The sequence below is a fragment of the Schistocerca piceifrons genome, chromosome 3 (assembly GCF_021461385.2).
Source record: "Schistocerca piceifrons isolate TAMUIC-IGC-003096 chromosome 3, iqSchPice1.1, whole genome shotgun sequence".
NCBI lineage: Eukaryota > Metazoa > Arthropoda > Insecta > Orthoptera > Acrididae > Schistocerca > Schistocerca piceifrons.
This window is the reverse complement of record NC_060140.1, coordinates 872,964,254-872,986,922: the sequence shown is the minus strand read 5'-3', so window position 1 is coordinate 872,986,922 and position 22,669 is coordinate 872,964,254. Positions and strand designations below refer to the sequence as shown.

The window sequence follows — 22,669 nt, the reverse complement described above, 5'->3', positions numbered from 1 at the left end:
TGTAGGCATGCAACGCATGGGGAAGCTGATGGTATAAATAGCAAAATTTTTGAAGTGGCACACATTATTCCACTGTCGGTTGCAACAGCTTTAGGTGCAAGTGAGAGAAGAGAATGGAGACACTATTTACTACTGCAAAGCAGGTTGGTTAAGTAAAGGAATACGCTTGGAAGGGCTTTTCGATTTAAAACTCGATATTGTTGAATTTACGAAGAAAAAATGAGTAGGAAAGAAAATTAGAACATCCAGAACTTATTGCGCACCTCACATTATAAGTGGATTTGACTGCACAGTGCCCACAGCAAGACATTGCAAGATGAGAGACAACTACTTTCTGGTTCGATGGGGATGCGTTTGAGAAAGAAAATACCGTTATAGAAGGGACGCATTCTGACGAACACAGTCCAATTTCCTAAGCTCGCTGCAGTTAAAGAAACGCCAGGTTAGAAAAATTTAGTGTGTCCTTGAATGAGTTACAAGGATCGTTTCCTAAAGGTTTTGAGGACACTTTCAATCTTATATCTGTTTTTCGAGCTGTTTGCGAGAGCGTTTACCGTTCTAGTCGAAAGTGTCCCTGTGCATGTGCTGATGTAGCTGATTGACATGCAAGGTAATTCCCATTTTAATGACAAATTCTTTTTCCAGAACCCCTAAATAGCTTTCCTCAGGCAGTTTTTCCACATATCCATAATGAGGCTGAAAAAGTGTTGCAACATTTCGCTCGATCTCTTTGTATGAGAGATTTTTGTTCGATTATGCAACTACATATTCACGATTAAATGGTAACTTGAGTGCGAATATCTGTGAAATTGTCAGCGTTTGTCCGTAATCCGAAAATTTGTACCAGATAAATACGATATCACTTTTTCAGTGTGTCAAAATAATCAAAAACTGAAAATTTGTTTTGTTTGTGATCCATGTTGTCGAGAAATGACAAATACAAACCCAGGTCACAAGCAGTGCGATAGCGTTGCCATTTAAATGCAGCGTGTTCCCAGCTTCCCCCTCTAATCCATCCAAGCGATCAGACGGCATAGCGTGGTGGTGGTGGCGGAAATGTGTAGCGAGGCCGAGCGCTATGGCACTTGTGCTAGGGCAGGGCCGTGAGCCGAAATCTTGGCCAGCACTGTTTTAAACTATAGAGCTGTAGCTTCTACATTTAGCTGGTAATGTATCAGTAATGGTGACGACGCTTTCGTAGCAAGTTTACGAGTTTCCATCTATGCTTTGATAATTTTATGTTCACTGGCTTCCCTGACCAGAGACAGATTCAATTTTGTGTCTAAATCATTTAGGAATTCATTGTCTGCACTGGACGGTAAATGTAGATATCAGTTGTAAAAAATTTAAGAGGGTTGCTCAGATAGTCTCCTAAAGCTTTTATATAGACTGAGTAGAGCAAACGGACTGTTACACATCCTTGAGGAACACCAGATAAGTGTTTCGTTGAATGGTTCGCAATCTGACACTTGTTGATGGCCTAGCCTTGAAATCTGCAGCAGTTTGCGGAAGGGTTGCACTTCTGTCACGTTGACCGATTCTCTTCAGTCGTCGTTGATCCCGTTCTCGCAGGATCTTTTTTCGGTCTCAGCGACGTCGGAGATTTGATGTTTTATCGGATTCGTAATATTGACTGTACACTCGTGAAATGGCCGTACGGGAAAATCCCCACTTCATCACTACCTCGGAGAAGCTGTGTCTCATCACTCGTGCGTTGACTATAACAACATTCAAACTCACTTAAATGTTGATAAACAGCCATTGTAACAGCAGTAACCGATCTAGGAGCTGCGCCAGAAAGTTGTTGTCTCATATAGGCGTTGCCGATCACAGTGCTTTGTAACACCATAGCTTAGACACTACATACCTTTTGTTGATTCATTTGGCTTTCTGTTTTGTTCAACATCTCATCGTTGAACTTCTATAATTAGTGTACGATTAATTAGATACTGTAATTAAATATAATCTCTGTAATGATATGTTTTGTCTTTGTTATATAATCTCTTTGGTTATCTTTAAAATTAAATAATTTTATTTAAATAATTTTTTGTAGAAATGTCAATATATGCAAATGTTCTGTTTTATTTAAAATGTTTGTTTGCTGTTATGTAAATTGCTGACCTTCACTTAGGGTTTAGTTATTTTGTATGTAAAAGGTGTTGTGGTTCCCCTCGGGAACGGAACTGTGTAGCGCGCGCAAGTGTGGTTGGCCTAGGTAGAAAAGGTGGAATTGAGAGTCAGTCGGGGACGAGCTACCAAACTCCCAACTGCTCATGTAAAAGTTGTATATTGTGCTGGTGCCAAGAGAGGTTTTCCTGACGCTTTCCAATGCCTCAGATGGATGGATAAAGAGCTGGAATTATTCTGAAATTAGCATCTATCATCGCCACCAAGAAATGACAGAATCCAGCAATTCTACCTGCAAATCCACCTACCAACATGCAATCGCCACCACATTGCACAATCACTGTAATGGAACACTATAGTAATGTACAGTGAAGGATCAGCTTATTGGATGTGTTAGTGTGCTCAAATATAAGGTAATTTGTAATTGAATTTATGTACCTACCTCGATTTTTTTCCTTATCATAATACCTCTTAGGTTCCTCTCCGTTTGAACTAAAGTGATTACCGAGTGTCTTTATTGAAAGAACATTAAAGCCTATTGTTTTAACTAATTAATGCCTCTTGAACATAGTAAAAAGAAAGTTAAAGTTAATGTGGCAAGAGAGTGAGTTATAGTAAATGATGCTTACTGAAAATAATTTTCCTATTAAAACTGCTTATTAATATGTTGTTGCCAACTTCAAAATTAAAAGTTCTTAAGACTGAGGCTTATAAAGTTTTGCCTAGTAAATGATCACATTGCTGCCTGTTGTAAATCGCAAAAGGTGAGTCAGTATCTTACAAATATGTTAATTTTGTGTCTCACTGTAGTGAAAGTAGAAATCTGCAATTGTGGAAAGTTATATTCTCATGCTTGCTAAACACTTGTTTCTTTTGTTTACTGAAAGTGCCTATTAATAGTGTAATAGGATCCACAGGTTATCCTTTATGCTCATGATAAATAATAATTAACAGAAAGACAACTATTTATGAAAACAATTTCTTTATTCAAAAGACATTGAGAAGTAACCTGTTAGTGAATTCCATTTAACTTTCATTCTAAATAGAAAAGTATTTAGTTGAGAGACACTTAACTTGTGATCAGTTCATAATGTTGCAGTGTTATGGCTTATTCTGCCTGTTTATATATCTCTGTATTTAAATACGCATGCCTATACCAGTTTCTATGGCGCTTCAGTGTATTAGGTTGGTGCATAGGTTCTTAGCGTTTTTCTATTAGATTAATAAACACAGTAGTACCACATAACAGACTTTAGTCATCAAGAATACTCTAGAATTCTCCTTCAGTATTCACGAGTGTGCCAACAATGGGATAATTTTTCGATTCCGCGGCTATAGAAATCACATGGTTTTGAGGCAAAGAATTCATAGGGCCATGTTTGGAACGCATTTTCATCCGGAAAGGAAGCTCCTTCAAGGTTGTTCGATAGAGAACGGGAAATGTGGAAATCTGAGGGCGCAAGATCAGTGAATATGTGGGTGCGGAAAGACTTCCCATCCAAAGACCTGTCCAGCTTTTCTTGTCAGTCTAGCAGAATGCGGGCGGACGATATCGTTAAGTAGCATCACTTCACGCAATCTTCATGGTCATTGTTCTTGGAGTGCGTCTGCAAGACATCTCAGTTATTGATTATAAATATTAGCAGTGACGGTCATACCTCGGAAAAGCAATGCGCAGTACACCACACCGTTGTTGCTCCACCAGATGCAAAACATTGTCTTTTGTTGCATACATCACTGATCCAGTGTATTATTAATGTAATAGCTTGCATATAGTAAATGCAGGATGCGAAACATATGGCACTTACTAGGAAATCTATTCGATCTTGCATACATCACTGATTAAAATAGTATTTAATTAAACGAAGCACGCAGGTCTGTACGGGGAGTTGCTGCTTCGTTTGGGCTCAAATAGTCCTTTCTTTTCCCTTTTCCTTATGATAGCATAAAGACACTATTTCTCGTCACTAGTAACGGTACAGGATAGGAACAGTCGGTGTCGTCCACGAGCCAATTGATGACGTGCAAGCAGAGACGAACATGTGGCCACCCGTTAATATTTTATTGTTTTAGCTTAGAGTATGCGACACCCGTAAACCAGATTTTTGAACCTTCCTCTTTGCTTGCGAATATCGCATGATGGCGTAATGATCACAATTCATCACATTTGCCAGTTCTCAAGTACACTGCCATGGATCTTTGTGGATTAATGCATTTAAAAGATCCTCATCAAATTTCGAATGTCTTCCTTAACACGGAGAGCCACTAATGTCAAAACGACCCTTCCTAAAACTAGAAAACAATTATCTTGCCGTGCTCTGTACAATGACATTATCCCCACACACGGCGCAAATGTTTCTGGCTGCCTCTGATGAAATCGAATAAGTTCAAAGAAGTGCTGTTCGTTTTGTATTATCGCGAAATAGGGGAGATAGTGCCACAGACACGATACGTGAATTGGAGTGGCAATAATTAAAACAAAGGCATTTTTCGTTGCGACGGGAGCTTCTCATGAAATATCAATCACCAGTTTTCTCCTCCGATTGGGAAAACATTCTGTTGGCACCCACCTACGAGGGTAACCCCAAAAGTAAGGTCTCCTCTTTTTTGTAAGTACATAGACCTGTTTATTTCTACAATGGTTTACATCAGTTTACAGCTTGAACATTTAGCTATTTTTCGATATAATCACCATTCCTATTGATGTATTCTTGTAGACGCTGTGGCAGTTATTGTATGCCCATGTCATACCAGCTCGCCACCATGCTGTTCAGAAAGTTATGAACCTCTTCTTTCACCTCGTCCTAGGAGCTGAATCGCTGGGACCACAATTAACGCCGACAGGTACTGTGAGACTCTGGAAAAACTCAAACGGGCAATTCAGAACCGGAGAAGAGGACTTGGCGCCCAGCGACTATCACCTGTTCCCTAGGTTAAAAGAACATTTGGCCGGAAAGCGATTCAGCTCCGACGACGAGGTGAAAGAAGAGGTTCATAACTTTCTGAACAGCATGGCGGCGAGCTGGTATGACATGGGCATACAATAACTGCCACAGCGTCTACAAAAATGCATCGACAGAAATGGTGATTTTGTTGACAAATAGCTAAATGTTCAAGCTGTAAACTGATGTAAACTATTGTAGAAATGAAGAGCTCTATGTACTTATAAAAAAATGGGAGACCTTACTTTTGGGATTACCCTCGTACATAGTTTTAATGATCATCACGGTAAAATAAGAGAAATCAGGACTCGCACAGAAAAAATTAGGTGCTCGTTTTCCCGCGCGCTGTTCGAGAGTGGAACGGTAGAGAGACAGCTTGAAGGTGGTTCGTTGAACCCTCTGCCAGGCACTTTATTGTGAATAGCAGAGTAATCAAGTAGACGTAGACGATGCTGTCACCCCTCTATTGAACTCAAACAGAAGAACATGTCGGAAATGTTCCGATTTCTCCACTTGTCACTCTATATTATAGCGTCGAAAGCTCCACTCAGTATCTCCAAATGACAAAATGACTGTATGTAAACTCAAACAGCAACAATGAAGTACAAATAAAAAATGACAATCATAAAGAAACCCACAGCAACCGGAATACCAACATGAGAAACAAAAACGATGCGAACTTATGCACCAACCTAATATAATTTTACTTATATGCCATTTGTCTCAATTTCTTAAATGCTTTCTTGGATAACAAAGATGGCTCTTTGTACTTAATGTAAATGTGGCGACATACAGTATGTGTAACAGCCCTGTGTAAAGTTACAGTGTAACACTATGTACAGTGAAGAGAGCATACAACGAACAGCAGTATGGATCATCGTTTTGTTCTTGCATAATTCATGTTGATTGCTTTAGCAGTACTGCTTCTGAAATAAAAATTATCACCTGCAAAGAACAAAATATAGTCTGTTTTGTACTTTGCCCGCTACTGTGAGAAAGGCGTCTAGTCTCTTCTGCAAAAAAAAAAAAAAAAAAAAAGTTCAAATGTCTCTGAGCACTATGGGACTTCTGAGGTCATCAGTCCCCTAGAACTTAGAACTACTTAAACCTAACTAACCTAAGGACATCACACACATCCATGACCGAGGCTTCGAACCTGCGACCGTAGTGGTCGCGCGGTTCCAGACTGTGGCGCCTAGACAGCTCGGCCACACCGGCGGGCAGTCTCTGCACTAATTCAAGAATGTAACTACACAATTCCTCCCCTGAAGATAGTATGAATCTTCGAAACGTATAGTGGTGCAATAAATAAGTGACTAACGCAGAAATTGTGTGTTATCAATACAAAATTGTTAATTATCAGTCGAAGTCTCCATGGCGTTATCCTTCATGAAGAAATAATTATGATAGTCCTTGATAAACAGCGCTTAATGGGCGAAATATTTTTTTTTACTATATATATTCCAATATATTACAAATCATTGTTTATGATAAGAATCTGCTTTAAAATAAAAACTTTTAGTTTAACCGATTGCATTGTAAATTCAGTCTGATGTCAAAGGACTTGAAAGATCAGTCAAATACGATGCTTAGCGTCTTGAGAAGAGGTTAAGTCGAACATCAAGAAAAGTAAAAGAAGGGTAACGGAATGTAATCAAGTCAAATCTGGAGATGCTGAGGGAATCAGATTAAGAAACGAGACACTGAAAGTAGTAGATGAGTATTTTGAGCAATAAAATAACTGACGATAGCCGATGTAGAGGATATAAAATGCAGATCGGCAATAGCAAGAAACTCGTTTCTGAAAGTTTTGTTGATATCGATTATACATTTATGTGCTTGGAGGTATTTTCTGAAGATGTGTTTACAGAAATTTAGAGCTCTTTACTAAGTAAAATAATAGAACTTGGAATAGCTCCCCATGGTGCACAACACAGTTCAGGTCATTTTTGCAGAAACGACGAAAAAGCAGGCTATTTTTAAAAGAACAGAAAATACCCAAAATAGGCAAAAGTTTAAAGATGCTCTAAACGTAGCACGGAATTTAATGCGAGTTGCTTTTAAAAGTTTTCACAACAAAACAGTCTCTAAATACGGCAGAAAATTCGAAGAGGTTCCGGTCGTGTGTAAAGTTGACCGGCGCCAAGACAATATGTTCACTGTGTGCTACCAATGGTAATGTTACCAACAACAACGGCACCACTAACACGGAGTTACTAAACATGGTTTTGGGAAACTCATTCACCAGAGAAGATTCGGTGAATATTTCAGAACTGGAATCAAGAACAGCTGCCAACATGAGTAATCTAGAAGTAGATATCCCTCTGCGTACCGCAACAACTTAAGTCACTTGATAAACGAAAGTCTGCGGGCCCATATTCTATACCAATTAGGTTCCTTTCGGAGTATTCTGATGAAATAATTCAATTTTTATCGATCATAGACGCGGTCCAGTCACTTTAATGTGCTCATCGCCTATGTTCGACGTCATCAGGCAATAACCACCACAGACGGCCGGTGGCAGCACTAGCAGTGGAGGGTATATAAAGCATGTTGGGTGAGGGTGGGGTGGGGTGGAAAACAGAGCTTTGGCTTTCTTGCCAAGGGTGGAAGAATTTCCGAAACGGCTAAGTTTGCAATCTGCTCGCAAGCCGCTGTGTTTGAAGTATACCACGCGTGGCAAAATGGCGCTATCTAATACGAGCGCGAAGGTAACTGTGATGCACCATGGACCATAGATGACAGGGGTGAACCGCCACTGTGGACATACGTGCGGCGAATAGATGTGTAACTGTTGAGCAACTGATGACCCAGATGAACCAAGGGGCTACCAACAGTGTCTCCTCAACGACTGTTCAGCGAACATTGCCTTGTATGGGCCCCTGCAGCAGACCCCCACCTAGTGCACCCATGCTGACTGCTATCCATCGTCGACGGAGGCTGGAGTTCCCACGCCTATAATGCATCCAGACGTCCACTGAGTGGCGACAGGTCGCCTTTTTTGACGAATCACGCTTTATGCGCGTACGGCGTGCAACCCCGAAAGCAAACACCCTGTAACAGTAGTCGGAAGGATCCAGGCAGCGTAATGGTGCGGGGAACGTTTTCGCGTCATCCCCTGGGTGACCGCGTCATTCTGGAAGGCACAATGATCAAAGCAAGTATGCATATATCCTTTGGAACTATTTTCACCCCTACGTGCTGTTTGTTTTCCCTCGGGGCGACGGCATCTACCAGTACGACAATGTAACGCGTCGCACAGCTCACAGTGTATTTGCGTTGTTCGAAGAGCAACAGAATAAATTTACTGTACTCCTCCGGCCACCAAACACCCCGACCAAATCGATCAGGCAGTTCGCGCCACGGATCGCCAATCGAGAAACGTAGCACAGCTGGCTACGTCATTGGAATCGGCATCCATGGCAGTACGTTCCATATCCTCATTCACTCTTCCTGCACGTCTCGCAACAGTCCGTACTGCAAAAGGTGGTTACGCAGGCTTTTGACAGGTGACCACGTTAAAGGGACATTGTACGTGAAATTCGTTGAAATTTGACATTTTTAGATTTTTACTCCATAATGTACTTTGAGCTTTCCTCAACATTTTGGTATATAATACAAATAAAATCAGACAATTGTGAGACCTTCAAATAATATTTTGAATGTTGACGTGTGACTGTAAAATTTCGCGGATATGCATATATTGCCACAGTTGAGCAGTAATATCTTGGGATCTACACAGTCCACAAGGCTGTGAAATGCTTTGTTTTGTGCCTACTACTACGTCTCAGAATTTGCCATTACGAATAAACAAATCAGTCCTTTGTTTCTGATACTACTTTTCGATGAAAGTAGTGTGATTTCGGCTATTTTTGTAGTAAGTTAACTTCTATTGCTTTTTATACGTAAATAAAATGACCTAGCGTAAAAGTAACTTCAAGAAACGCAGATTCGCGGGTAACACATGTGAGACCTGCATTTTCTTCTGAAGTACTTGAAAACACGTGTGATAGTGGTGAAGGAAGCCATGTCATGCTCTGTGTCCACCTCCAACAAACACTTGGTGTAAATATAGGCAAGCTGAATTTTCTGGCACCCTGGATGAATGTACATAAACATTCTCTCTTCCTTTGGCAGTAATGGAGGCAATCAAACCTATTTACAGAGATTTGGCAAATCCTGAGCTACTAAAGAAGTGTTTACATGGGAAGACCCAGAATGTGAATGAGTCCTTCAATAACGTTGTGTGGTGCTGCATGCCTAAAAATGTATTTGTTGGCGTTATGACTAAGTTAGCAGTGTCTGATGCTGAAGTAACTTAATGGTGGGAACTATGAAAGACTTAAGGTTCTACAATTTTAGTAATAATTCTAGTTCACTGTATCTAGAAAGGTGCATTTAATAATTAAGGAAAATTGTAAGTTGGTGTCTTAAAAAGTTTCAAAGATAGTGAGTACCAAAATTCAATAATTTAACATTGGCGGCATAGGACATACAATGTCACCTTAATGTGACTGGATACTGCTTAACCGCTCGCTAGACGAAAGATCTGTACCTAGAGACAGAAAGTTGCACCGGTCCCATAATTACACAAGAAAAGAAAGAGACTAATCCGCTGAATCATAGGCCCATTCATTGATATCGATTTGCAGTAATTTTGGAACATGTCTATGTTTTTACGTTATGAAATCCGTCGACCATCAGGGTCTCAGGAAATATTTTTGAGAAACACAATTGACTCTATTCACACGAAGTAATCAGTCATATTGATAGGGGATCTCAAATTGATTCGATAGTTCTATTTTTGATAACGTTCCTCCCAAGCGGCGCCTAAACAAATTGCGCGACTCGATTCGTGATTTCCTATCAAACTTCACAGTTCGTAATAACTGACCGGGAATAATGGAGAGAAACAGAAGTGATATCTGAGGTTCCACGAGGAAGCGTTGTAGGCCCTCTGCTGTTCCCAATCTGTACACCATAAACGACTTTGAAGATATAAACAGCCCTCATCAGAAGGTCAAGACTAATTGCAAAATGATGTAGACAAGCTGTTTATGTAGTGCGAAAAGAGGCAGTTGAGCTTAAACAAAAAGTCTAAGGTCCTCCCCCTGAGTACTAAAAAAACCGTTAAATTTCGTTTACAATAGATAACTCAAATTGAGAAGCTGTTGATTCAACTAAATACCTAGGAATTACAATTACGAATAATTTAAACTGAACCAACGCCAGAAAGCGTTGCGTGGAAAGCGAAGCAGAGACTGCGTTTCATTGGCAGAACACTTACAACATGCAACAAATTCTTAAGAGATTGCCTATACTTCGCTAGTCCGTACTCTTCTGATCTACTGGCGGCAGGCATCAAACAATTTCAAATCGAAACAAAGGTTTCTCTAGTTGTGGTGAAATCTTACGAGTGCTTAAACCTAACTAACCTAAGGACATCACACACTTCCATGCCCGAGGCAGGATTCGAACCTGCGACCGTAGCGGTCGCTCGGCTCCAGACTCTAGCGCCTAGAACCGCTCGGTCACTCCGGCCGGCGAGGCGATAGGGAAACAGCCTGAGAGTAGTTCCACGATCCCTCTGCCAAACACTTAGGAGTGAATTGCAGAGTGATCATGTAGATGTAGATTTGCCTGTAGTGCAGTCCCGTATGGAAGTGAAACGTGAAGGATATACAGTTCAGACAAGAAAGGAAAAGAAGGTTTTGAAATCTATATCTACATGTGCATCCATACTCCGCAAATCATTGTGTAGAGTACCTCCCATTGTACTTGTTAGGGCTGCTTCTCATTCCATTCACGTATGGAGCGCGGGAAAATGACTGTTTAAAAGCCTCTGTGCGCTCTGTAATTAATCAAATCTCCCTCCAGATCCCTGCGAGACCGGTACGTAAGGAGTCTTAGTATATTTTGACAGTTATCATTTAAAGTCGGTTCTAGATGGGTCGCACGAGTGATTTGTAAGCTTTTTGGAAGAAATACGTTTCTTGCAGAGACTGTTCTTTATTTCTATTTAATATTTATTTGCTTACCACTGTGCGCAGCCACACCTCATGGTGCCGAGGTGCCGTTGCACACAGTTGAGTGCTACCTGATAATAGCAAACTGCGCAAATTACAATGAAATGAAAACCCTTAGTTGCACACAGGCGTTGATATAAGTCAACATGGACAGTTGAAAATGTGTGCACCGACCGGGACTCGAACCCGGGATCTCCTGCTTACACGGCAGACGCTCTATCCATCTGAGTCACCGAGGACACAGACGATAGTGCGACTGCAGGGACTTATTTCTGGCACGCCTCCCGTGAGACCCACATTCGCAACTTATTGTCCCGCATTATAGCCATAGTGACCCTGCCCATCATACTCATTACTCGCGGCTTTAGCGCCGATTCCCGTAAGAGTTCGAACACCGTTTGTTTTATATACATATAAAGCGTAGTTGTGTGCTGCTGTTTATACTGTATCTAATATTATCGCTACAGTTCTGAGGTCTGGACAAGCACGGACTGTCTCTGAAAATAACCCAAAACATACGAAGTTAACAGGCTAAAGATTTTACTTGAGAATGGCTACAAAGCCGAAACGTCGTAGTACGGAAAATAAAAATAAAATGGACAAAACATTCGTTGCAGGAAACCTTTCATTACTTTCAGGATATTTATCACGTTTCTGAGCCTTCTCGCAACAAACATAAGTAAGCTCTCAAATGGCTCTGAGCACTATGGGACTTAACTTCTGAGGTCATCAGTCCCCTAGAACTTAGAACTACTTAAACCTAACTAACCTAAGGACGTCACACACATCCATGCCCGAGGCAGGATTCGAACCTGCGACCGCAGCGGTCGCGCGGTTCCTGACTGTAGCGCCTAGAACCGCTCAGCCACTTCGGCCGGCCATAAGTAAGCAACTATGTTTGTAGACTGATAGTATTTTCCTAGTATTCCACCAATAAATCGAAATCTGCTACCTGCCTTAACTACGACTCAGCCTATGTGATCATTCCATTTCATATCCTTACAAAGTATTACACCCATGTATTTGTATCTATTGATTGATTCCAACTGTTGCCCGTCGATTCGGCTGCTACAGTAGAATGTGTACGATTAGATGGCGTGATCGAATAACTAGTGAAGAGGTACTGAATCGCAAAAAATTTCTAAGCGGTATAGGAATTAACATCTGAGGTCATCAGTCCCCTAAACTTAGAACTACTCAAACCTAATTAACCTAAGGACATCACACATGTCCATGCCCGAGCAGGATTCGAACCTGCGGCCGTAGCCGCAGCGTAGTTCCGGACTGAAGCGCCTAGAACCGCTCGGCCACAGCGGCCGGCTACTGAATCGAACTGAAGAAGATAGAAATTTATGGAACAGCTTGAATAAAATAAGAGATCGATTGATAGAATATATTCTGAGGCACCAATAAATTAGGAAATGTGTACTATACACTGAGGTGACAAAGGTAATGGTATAGCGATATGCACATATACGTAGGGTGGTAGCGTCGCGTACACAAGGTATGAAAATGCAGTTCATTAGAGGACCTGCCGTTTGTAATCAGGTGATACATGTGAAAAGATTCGTGACTTGATTATTGCCGTACGACGGGAATCAACCGAATGCGGAGTGGTAGTTGGGCGAATGCCACATTCCGTTTCGGAAATCATTAGGAAGTTCAATATTCCGAGGTACACAGTGTCAAGAGTGTGCAGAGAATACAAAATTTCAGGCATTACCTCTCATCACGGACAACGCAGAGGCCGATGGCCTTCATTTAACGACCGAGAGCAGCAGCGTTTGCACAGATTTGTCAGTGGTAACAGGCAAGCAACTCTGCGTGAAATAAACGCAGAAATCAATGTGTGACGTACGACGAACGTATCCGTTAGGACATTGCTGCGAATTTAGCGTTAATGAACTACGGCAGCAGATGCGAGTTCCTTTGCTAACAGCACGACATCGCCTGCAGCGCTTCTCCTGGGCTCGTGAGCATATCGGTTGGTCCCTAGATGACTGTAATACCGTGGCCTAGTAAGACCAGCCCCGACTTTAATTGGTGAGAACTAATGGTAGGGTTCGAGTTGGCGCAGACCCCCGAAGACATGGACCTAATTTGTCAACAAGGCAGTATGCGAGCTGGTGGTGACTTCATAATGGTTTGGGCTGTGTTTGCAGGGAATGGACTGTGTCCTCTGCTCCAACTGAACCGATCATTGACTGGAAATGCGTTATACTCTGCTACTTGGAGACCATTTGCTGCCATTAATTGACTTCATGAGCCGAACGACGATGTAATTTTTGTGTACGATACTGCCCCATGTCACCAGGCCACAATTCATTATTTGATTGAATCGCCCGACATGAATACTATAGAACACTTATTTGACGTAATCGTGAGGTCAGTTCGTGTACAAAATCCTGCATCGACAACACTTTCGCAATTGTTGACGGTTGTAGAGGCAGCATGGCTCCGTATTTCTGCAGGTGACTTGGATAAATTCTAGTGTCCGATACCACCCGTCGGCTTTGACCAGTGACGTCATACGTAAGGCAAAGATGCTGTAATGGACAATCTATGAATGGAACGGATCATACTCTTAAACGAATGTAGCATGCCGTAAAACAACACATTTAATGCGACTATTATTTACGCTCGAATTTAATTTAAACGAGTTGAAGATGAGTGAAATAAATAAGAAATATGAGCAATTACGAGTGCATATATTATATTATATTTTCCACACGTACTGCTAAAACGATCTAAATAATGAACCGTCTAACAGTTCGAACCAACCTATGTAGGAGGTCATTTATAGTTACGGATTCCAATATTTGTTTGTTGCGCAAAAATCTTATATCAGAAACGTGCTTAAAAAAATTATCTTGTTAGTGAACAACAGAATACAACTAGACTTTCAAAAAATGAACATTTTTACACACATTACTGACCAAACCTTGCAACCGATAACTATACTACACGAAAGTCACACCAGCTACAGTAGCTCCATATAACACTCAGTAAAATCGATACACCAGGAGTGACAGTAAAAATAAGAGAAGAGTAGCAGAAACATCGAAAAGAAAAACATAAAAGTGGCTACATAAAAAGAAACTTACTGCATATGAACTTCCAAACGAGTCAAAGGTCGAGGCTCACAAGAACGAAATAAGGACATAACAAGAAATAATAATGTTAGAAGTTCGAACAGTAACGAAAGAAGCAAAATCCAGAATAACTAATGAAAAAAATAAGAACCTCAAACTGACCGGCACGAATGAGGTACCACCCAAATCAATTCTTCCCTACCACCCGTCCTCAATCAGACGCAAAATTTTAAAATAGTAAAAAAAAAAAAAAAAAAAATGAAACCACGAGTCAATAACAAACTCTCCGGCAGAGACACAGCAATACCCCTCGGCACACCATTTTAACCAGAAAATATTAAAACGACAACAAACCCTCCCTCCAGAGAAACCAAAAAGGTAACACTGGCACGATGTAGTAACATAGAAAAACGCAACCTAAAACAAGAAAAAAGTATCAGACCCACCAACACCTAACTAACAAAACGAGGCTTCTCCATTTTGCTGACAGCTTTCATAAATGCAAGAAATAAACAATAACCTTTAGGAATACTCTTCCTACAACAGTATTCATCTAAATGGCCTTGCAACACAGAAATCAGTCTCTTTCCTCGCCCGATAACAGATTTTACAGCCCCCCAACACCTCTCAATAGTATTAGCGCATGCCCCCGTCTTATAATCCTTAAACTGAATGTTGTGATCCACGACCAAATGATGATAACCCATTTCACCCAACCCCTTGTACGAAGCAAACCCATCCGACATGACTACAGAACCTTCTTCCACATATTCTTCTATTAAAGATGTGAAGACTTCCTTTGTCCGATTCGGTACAACCCTAAATACAACATCAGCACAATCTCCTCCAGAAACTACTACTTCAAAAATCCAAAGCCCAACAACCTCGTGCCCCCTTTCGTAATTTCTCTTTCCAAAATGTGACTCATCTACTTCAACTATAAACCCTTCCCCAATGACCCCCTATACTTTATAAATTCCCCGCAGACTTCTCTACAAAACGAGAACCAGTCGACTACAGTGCCACACGAAACCCCTGCTTCGTGCATGACAGATTTGCAAGAATATTCACAGCGAAAATAGTAGGTTAGCATGACAATTACTTCTAAATTCAGACTCGATCTTTCGAACCACGCCCCCCCTGCGTATGGATCTGCATATGTTACTTTTTCTGCACCTCCACTTGAATTCGTGGGAAGTTCGTGATGACGCAACCTTCGTCAAAACCATATAATTTCCACAGACACTGTATTTGCAAAATTCAGCAATTACGCCCAATGATTGCAAAAATTTTATAGTTGATTTACGGTCACTCATTTTCTGAAGCAGAATTTTCACAGTAAAAACAACTGACTCATCCATAACGAACAGCGTCAGAAATCAATACCTTACAAATCACGACTGCTTTCGTTAACAAAAGATGTCGAAAACAAATTACGAGATGAAAACAAAAGAAGCTACATCGAATTTTAAATATATGCGCGTAACGAGGAAATCGAGAGAAATCATTTAATGTTCATCGACAGCAATCTGCGGCACAAACAAAATAACATCACACATTACGTCATTGGTCAAAGCCGACGGGTGGTATCGGACACTAGAATTGACCCGCGGACTTGACGATATGTTGGTTTATGCCGTGTAGAGTTGGTGCACTACGCCGGACAAAGGTGGTCCGACACGATATTTGGAGGTATCCCATGAATTTTGTCACCTCGTTGTACAATGAGACAAGTAACTCACCTGAAGACGTCTCCGTACTGCGCGTGCATGTCCTTCAGCTGTTGCACGAGCACAGGAAGTTTGCGGAAGAGCATGAGGTTGCCTAGCAACGGCAGCGTGGCTGGACCCGGCGCCGAGGTGCGAGCGCGCGTCGCCCACAACCACCACAGCACGCCCGCCAGCCAAACCGCCGCCCACGCCGCGCCCGTCATCAGCTGCGTCCACATCTCCGTGCGCGAAGTCAGTCACCGCGTGTGAGCGGGGTACGCGCCAGTGCCCCAATATATGCGTTACCCGGCGTCCACAGCCAGACACGGCGGCGCCGGTCCGGAAACTCCCTCTGGCCTTCGTTTCCGTGTACACGAAAACACGGCCAGAGGTCAGCAGGCTGTGAGTCAACGTTGATCTGGTGAAGCGAAGGAAGGCAGGCAGCGGTGTTTACCGTCCCGATGTGTTTACGGCCATAAGCTGCTTCGCAACTCAGGGAATCACCATCTACTTCCACATCTACATGGACACTCTGTGAATCACATTTAAGTGCCTGGCAGAGGGTTCATCGAACCACCTTCACAATTCTCTATTATTCCAATCTCGTATAGCGCGCGGAAAGAATGAACATCTATATCTTTCCGTACGAGCTCTGATTTCCCTTATTTTATCGTGGTGATCGTTCCTCTGTATGTAGGTCGGTGTTAACAAAATATTTTCGCATTCGGAGGAGAAAGTGGGTGATTGGAATTTTGTGAGAAGATTCCGTCGCAACGAGAAACGCTTTTCTTTTAAAGATTTCCAGCCCAAATCCAGTATCATTTCTGTGACACTCTCTCCCGTATTTCGCGATAATACAACACATGCTGCCTTTCTTTGAACTTTTTCGATGTACTCCGTCAGTCCTATCAGGTAAGGATCCCACACCGTGTAGCAGTATTCTAAAAGAGGACGGACAAGCGTAGTGTAGGCAGTCTCCTTACTAGGTCTGTTACATTTTCTAAGTGTCCTGCCAATAAAACGCAGTCTTTGGTTAGCCTTCCCCACAACATTTTCTATGTGTTCCTTCCAATTTCAGTTGTTCGTAAATATAATACTTAGGTATTTAGTTGAATTTACGGCTTTTAGATTAGATTGATTTATCGTGTAGCCGAAGTTTAACGAGTTCTTTTAGCACTCATGTGGATGACCTCACACATTTCGTTGTTTAGGATCAACTGCCACTTTTCACACCATTCAGCTATTTTTTCTAAATCGTGTTGCAGTTTGTTTTGATCTTCTGATGACTTTATTAGTCGATAAACGACAGCGTCATCTGCAAACAACCGAAGACGGCTGCTAAGATTGTCTCCCAAATCGTTTATATCGATAAAGGACAGCAAGGTGCCTATAACACTCTCTTTGGAACGCCTGAAATCACTTCTGTTTTAGTCGATGCCTTTCCGTCAATTACTACGAACTGTGACCTCTCTGACAGGAAATCGCAAATCCAGTCACATAATTGAGACGATATTCCATAAGCACGAAATTTCACTACGAGCCGCTTGTGTGGTACAGTGTCAAAAGCCTTCCGGAAATCCAGAAATACGGAATCGATCTAAAATGGTTCAAATGGCTCTAAGCACTATGGGACTTAACTTCTGAGGTCATCAGTCCCCTAGAACTTAGATCTACTTAAACCTAACTAACCTAAGGACATCACACACATCCATGCCCGAGGCAGATTCGAACCCGCGACCGTAGCGGTCACGCGGTTCCAGACTGTAGCGCCTAGAACCGCACGGCCACTCCGGCCGGCAATCGATCTAAAATCCCTTGTCAATAGCAGTCAGCACTTCATGTGAATAAAGAGCTAGTTGTGTTTCACAGGAACGATGTTTTCTAAACCCATGTTGACTGTGTGTCAATAGACCGTTTCCTTCGAGGTAATTCAAAATGTTCGAACACAATATATGTTCTAAAATCCTGCTACATATCGACGTTAACGATGTGGGCCTGTAATTTAGTGGATTACTCCTACTACTAGAGGTAATTTCGGGAGTACCGCAGGGAAGCGTGATAGGACCTTTATTGTTTACAATATACATAAATGACTTAGTTGACAACATCGGTAGCTCCGTGAGGCTATTTGCAGATGACACGGTTGTCTACAAGAAAGTAGCAACATCAGAAGACTCGTACGTACTCCAGGAGGACCTGCAGAGGATTAATGCATGGTGCGACAGCTGGCAGCTTTCCCTAAACGTAGATAAATGTAATATAATGCGCATACATAGGGGCAGAAATCCATCCCAGTACGATTATGCCATAGGTGGTAAATCATTGGAAGCGGTAACGACCGTAAAATACTTAGGAGTTACTATCCGGAGCGATCTGAAGTGGAATGACCACATAAAACAAATAGTGGGAAAAGCAGGCGCCAGGTTGAGATTCATAGGAAGAATTCTAAGAAAATGTGACTCATCGACGAAAGAAGTAGCTTACAAAACGCTTGTTCGCCCGATTCTTGAGTATTGCTCATCAGTATGGGACCCTTACCAGGTTGGATTAATAGAAGAGATAGACATGATCCAGCGAAAAGCAGCGCGATTCGTCATGGGGACATTTAGTCAACGCGAGAGCGTTACGGAGATGCTGAACAAGCTCCAGTGGCGGACACTTCAAGAAAGGCGTTACGCAATACGGAGAGGTTTATTATCGAAATTACGAGAGAACACATTCCGGGAAGAGATGGGCAACATATTACTACCGCCCACATATATCTCGCGTAATGATCACAACGAAAAGATCCGAGAAATTAGAGCAAATACGGAGACTTACAAGCAGTCGTTCTTCCCACGCACAATTCGTGAATGGAACAGGGAAGGGGGGATCAGATAGTGGTACAATAAGTACCCTCCGCCACACACCGTAAGGTGGCTCGCGGAGTATAGATGTAGATGTAGATGTAGATGTACTACCTTTCTTGAATATTGGTGTGACTTGTGCAACTTTCCCGTCTTTGGGTACGAATCTTTCGTCGAGCGAACGGTTGTATATGATTGTTAAGTGTAGAGCTAATGCATCAGCATACTCCGAAAGGAGCCTAATTGGTATACAGTCCTGCGGAACACCCTCCTATCTGGTGGGGGTTCACAGAACACGGTTATTTCCAAAACTCCGTAATTACCGGGAACCGTTGCCTATCGAACACCCGGGCTCCGGAAGATATAAAAGGCGAGTCACTTAAAACCTATCCGCAAATACTGCGGAAATTGGAAGTGCTACTTGATGTCTGGTTTTCATAGAATGGACTGGTAATCAGGGACCCTTATTGTTGCCAATCAATACATTGTAATAATACTTAAAAAGTGGTTTTTTGTTCAAACATACATTTTCTTAAATGGAATAATTTCTATTAACATTAACAAACTAAAAGTAGGGTAAATTAGAATGTCAGTGGAGTTTGTTACAGGAGTCTAGTGCGAGTCGTTTACAAGATATCGTACTGTGGAAGGTTTCCACACCAAAACTTCTTTGCGTCTTTCAAGCTGCGCAGTTGCTACATACGATGTTGTTGTGTTTGCTTCCAATGTGCTTGCGTATATCTTGAGTGCATTACAAAAGAAATGGTTCAAATGGCTCTAAGCACTATGAGACTTAACATGTGAGGTCATCAGTCCCCTAGACTTGTAACTACTTAAACCTAACTAACCTAAGGACATCACACGCTTCCATGCCCGCGGCAGGAGTCGAACCTGCGACCGTAGCAGCAGCGCGGTTCCGCACTGAAGCGCCTAGAACCGCTCGGCCACAACGGCCGGCAGTGCATTACAACTTGCTATTTAGTTTTTGTGTGCCAGTCCAAGCAGCGGGTCCTGAGTGGACGGCGGGATTTAGCAATGCAGAAAAAGCCGACATGCTAATGGTGTATGGAGAGTGTAGGAAGACTGCATTTCGTTTTAGAACGGTGTATGCAGCAAGGTATCCCATAGACATCAATTATTAATCAACCTCTTTTGTCAGTTATGTGAAAGCGGTACTGTTAACTCTTAGACAGCGTTAACAGAAGGAAACAAGTGACGACAGAAGAGGGGGAAATTAATGTTCTTGCTGTTGTTGCAGTTAATCCGCACGTTAGCTGCCTCGCAATCGCACGAGGAAGTGGCATGAGTCAGGCAAGTGTCCCACGCATTCTCCATCGACATTTGTTCCAGCCCTCCATCAAGAGCTGCGTGGAAACGATTACGAGAATGGTGTTAACTTCCGTACATAGGAATTAAGACAGGATACGCCAGATGTATCTTGTTTAGTGACGAAGCCACATTTACCAGTTACGACCAGGTAAACCGCCGAAACATGCGTTATTGGGTGTTGACAATCCCGCTTGGCTTCGTCAGGTAGAACGTCAGCGTCCATGGAGTGCAAACGTGTGGTGTGAGATAGTGAACGATAAGCTCATAGGCCCGTTTTTCATAGACAGAGCACGCACACTCCTGACAGACCGTCTTCCACGGATGCTAGAAGACGTTCCTCTGCAGATTAGGTGGAACCTCTGGTACCATGATGGCTGTCCAGCCCACAGTGCACCAAGTACTACCGCATGTTGCAAGAACCCCCCACTCGAGCTAAATCTCCAGAAAAGTCTTAGTTTAGCCTGTGAGTCCGTAGCTGGTGGTATAAGTTGCGTGCAGTACAACTGGCTATGATTTCCCACCCGAGTTTTAAGATAATTAAGCCGGTCACGCCTTGAACCGACTTAGTGAGCCGCCGCATAGGAATTCTTTCTAACTGTTGTGTGGAGATGCTTTCGTAGTTTTATGTCTCCTTGCAAAACCGTAGCAGTGCAATACTACTGTCTATGTTTTACGTAATGACGAGTGAAGAAGTTTTTTTTGAGAAATAATTTTTACACCGGATGCCGTTATGGTGCGTTTCTTCAAGAAACACCGTAAAATGAACTTGTTCACTCTAATATAAGCCAACAGTTAACGGTACGAGAGTATGGTCTACCGCATGACTAGATCGAAAGGCATCCTATGGGCGGCTGCCGACTATGGCGGACAGTCTGTAACGTGACCATACAATCGGTATAGTTCGTGTAAGATCGTACCTCTTCGGTTATGCCAAAGTTATTCATTTATTTATTAATGTCAACTTTTCCCGGCATTGTAAAATTACTGAAAGCATTTGTGATCCGTAGACACCTCCTAATGTCTGAGTGGAAAAAGGCAACTTTTGTTAGGAAATATTTAATAATAACAATTACATGATTCGCGCCAGAATAACGTCCTTTCCCTAGATACCTCTTTGCTGACGTCACGAGCGATTTCTGCATCGGCACCTCGTCTCACTGACTCAGAAAGCGCCAGATGGCCAACCGCCTCCGCTAGGAACATACCGCTCGCTCCTCACTCCATACCTACTGCAGCGTCGATACATCCACTTCACGTACGTGATATAGCAAAACTAGAAATAAAGTAACACGTACGTGATATAGCAAAACTAGAAATAAAGTAAAATGCGCTGCAAATAAGGGGTACCTTACAATGTCTTCACGAACTGTTTTCAAATCGTTGGACTGGACTCAGAGCACATGTACCTTGGCCGGCCCGTTCCTCGGATTTGAAGCCTGTAGACTTTTTCTGCGGGGAAAGCTGAAAGACACTGTCTACAAGGACATAGCAACTACAACCGATGATATGCAAAGACGTATTACCTCAGCCTGCTCGGAAATCTCCGCTCAAATGCTAGCACTTGTGCAGCAATCGATCCATACCAGACTGGAAGGATGTATTGTCGCCGCCGGTGGTCATTTTGAACACTACTTGTGACGGTCAGTTGTCTCGGCCATAATCCACATAGTGTATGCACTTGTGTTGTTCTTTAATCTGTAGTATCACAGGTATTGTACAAGAGTCGGTGTGTAAACTTTTCAAAATACGATATCTCCTAAACGACTCACACTAGGATCCTGCAGTAATCACCAATGGCTTTCTAATTTACCCTACTTTTAGTTTGTTAGTGCCAATAGGCATTCTTCTATTTAAAAAGTGTATGTTTGCAAAAAATACACTTTCTAAGTATTATTACAATCTGTTTATTGGCTAACAGTACGAGCCCCTGACTACTAATCCATTCTGTGAAAACTGCACATCAATGTTTGAGCTGTAAGTTTTAGGTAATTCACCCTCCTGGCGGCAAATATAGATACTGTTGATTTTGTTGGCTACAGATACGACAAAATACGAACGTTTAATAAGTTAACATAATTAAGATAATTTCACTTGTTTTACTCGTCAGCCACGTCTTCTTCATGGACCATTCCGCGGATTGTATACGTCGCCGGAAGTAAGCCTTGTTTCTCGTGATCCTGGTACACACTAGATGTATGTCTGAAGAATATTGGGAGAGTCTCAGAAGGTTGAATTTTCCCATGAAACCTCAAACTGTGGAACAGGTACAGTTCGCCCCTGTCTCCCAATCGGCCTTGTCTTTTAATCGACGATTTGACACATTTCCAGAAGCGCCCTTTATTTTGCGTGTGAAGAGCTGGGGCATCTGAAGAGACAGATTCCACAGAATGATTTACAAATTCATGTTTGAATCTTTCTTTCTTGAAGGTTTTGTAGAGCTTAAAGTCGTCAGCTATGTATTTGGTAGCTGGGAAGACGAAGAGGCATTAAAGTTTTCTTGCACCTCGAACATACTCTATGAAGCACTTCCGGGATTCACTTTCAAAGCCTCCGAAGATCCATACGTGTCAATCTCGTTTTCTGGTGGTCGTCCTTTCT

The 22,669-nt window shown here is 42.2% G+C and overlaps 1 protein-coding gene across 1 annotated transcript in view; it reads right to left on the bottom strand.

Annotated features, from left to right (window-relative positions):
• The window catches only part of LOC124789139 (cytochrome P450 4g15-like), a 64,232-nt gene extending 48,097 nt beyond the window's left edge, over positions 1-16,135 (bottom strand). Inside the window, exon 1 of the mRNA XM_047256432.1 lies at positions 15,930-16,135. Within this exon, the coding sequence (XP_047112388.1) occupies positions 15,930-16,135 (206 nt within the window). The remainder of the gene's footprint in view (positions 1-15,929) is intronic.
• Positions 16,136-22,669: the final 6,534 nt, after the last annotated feature.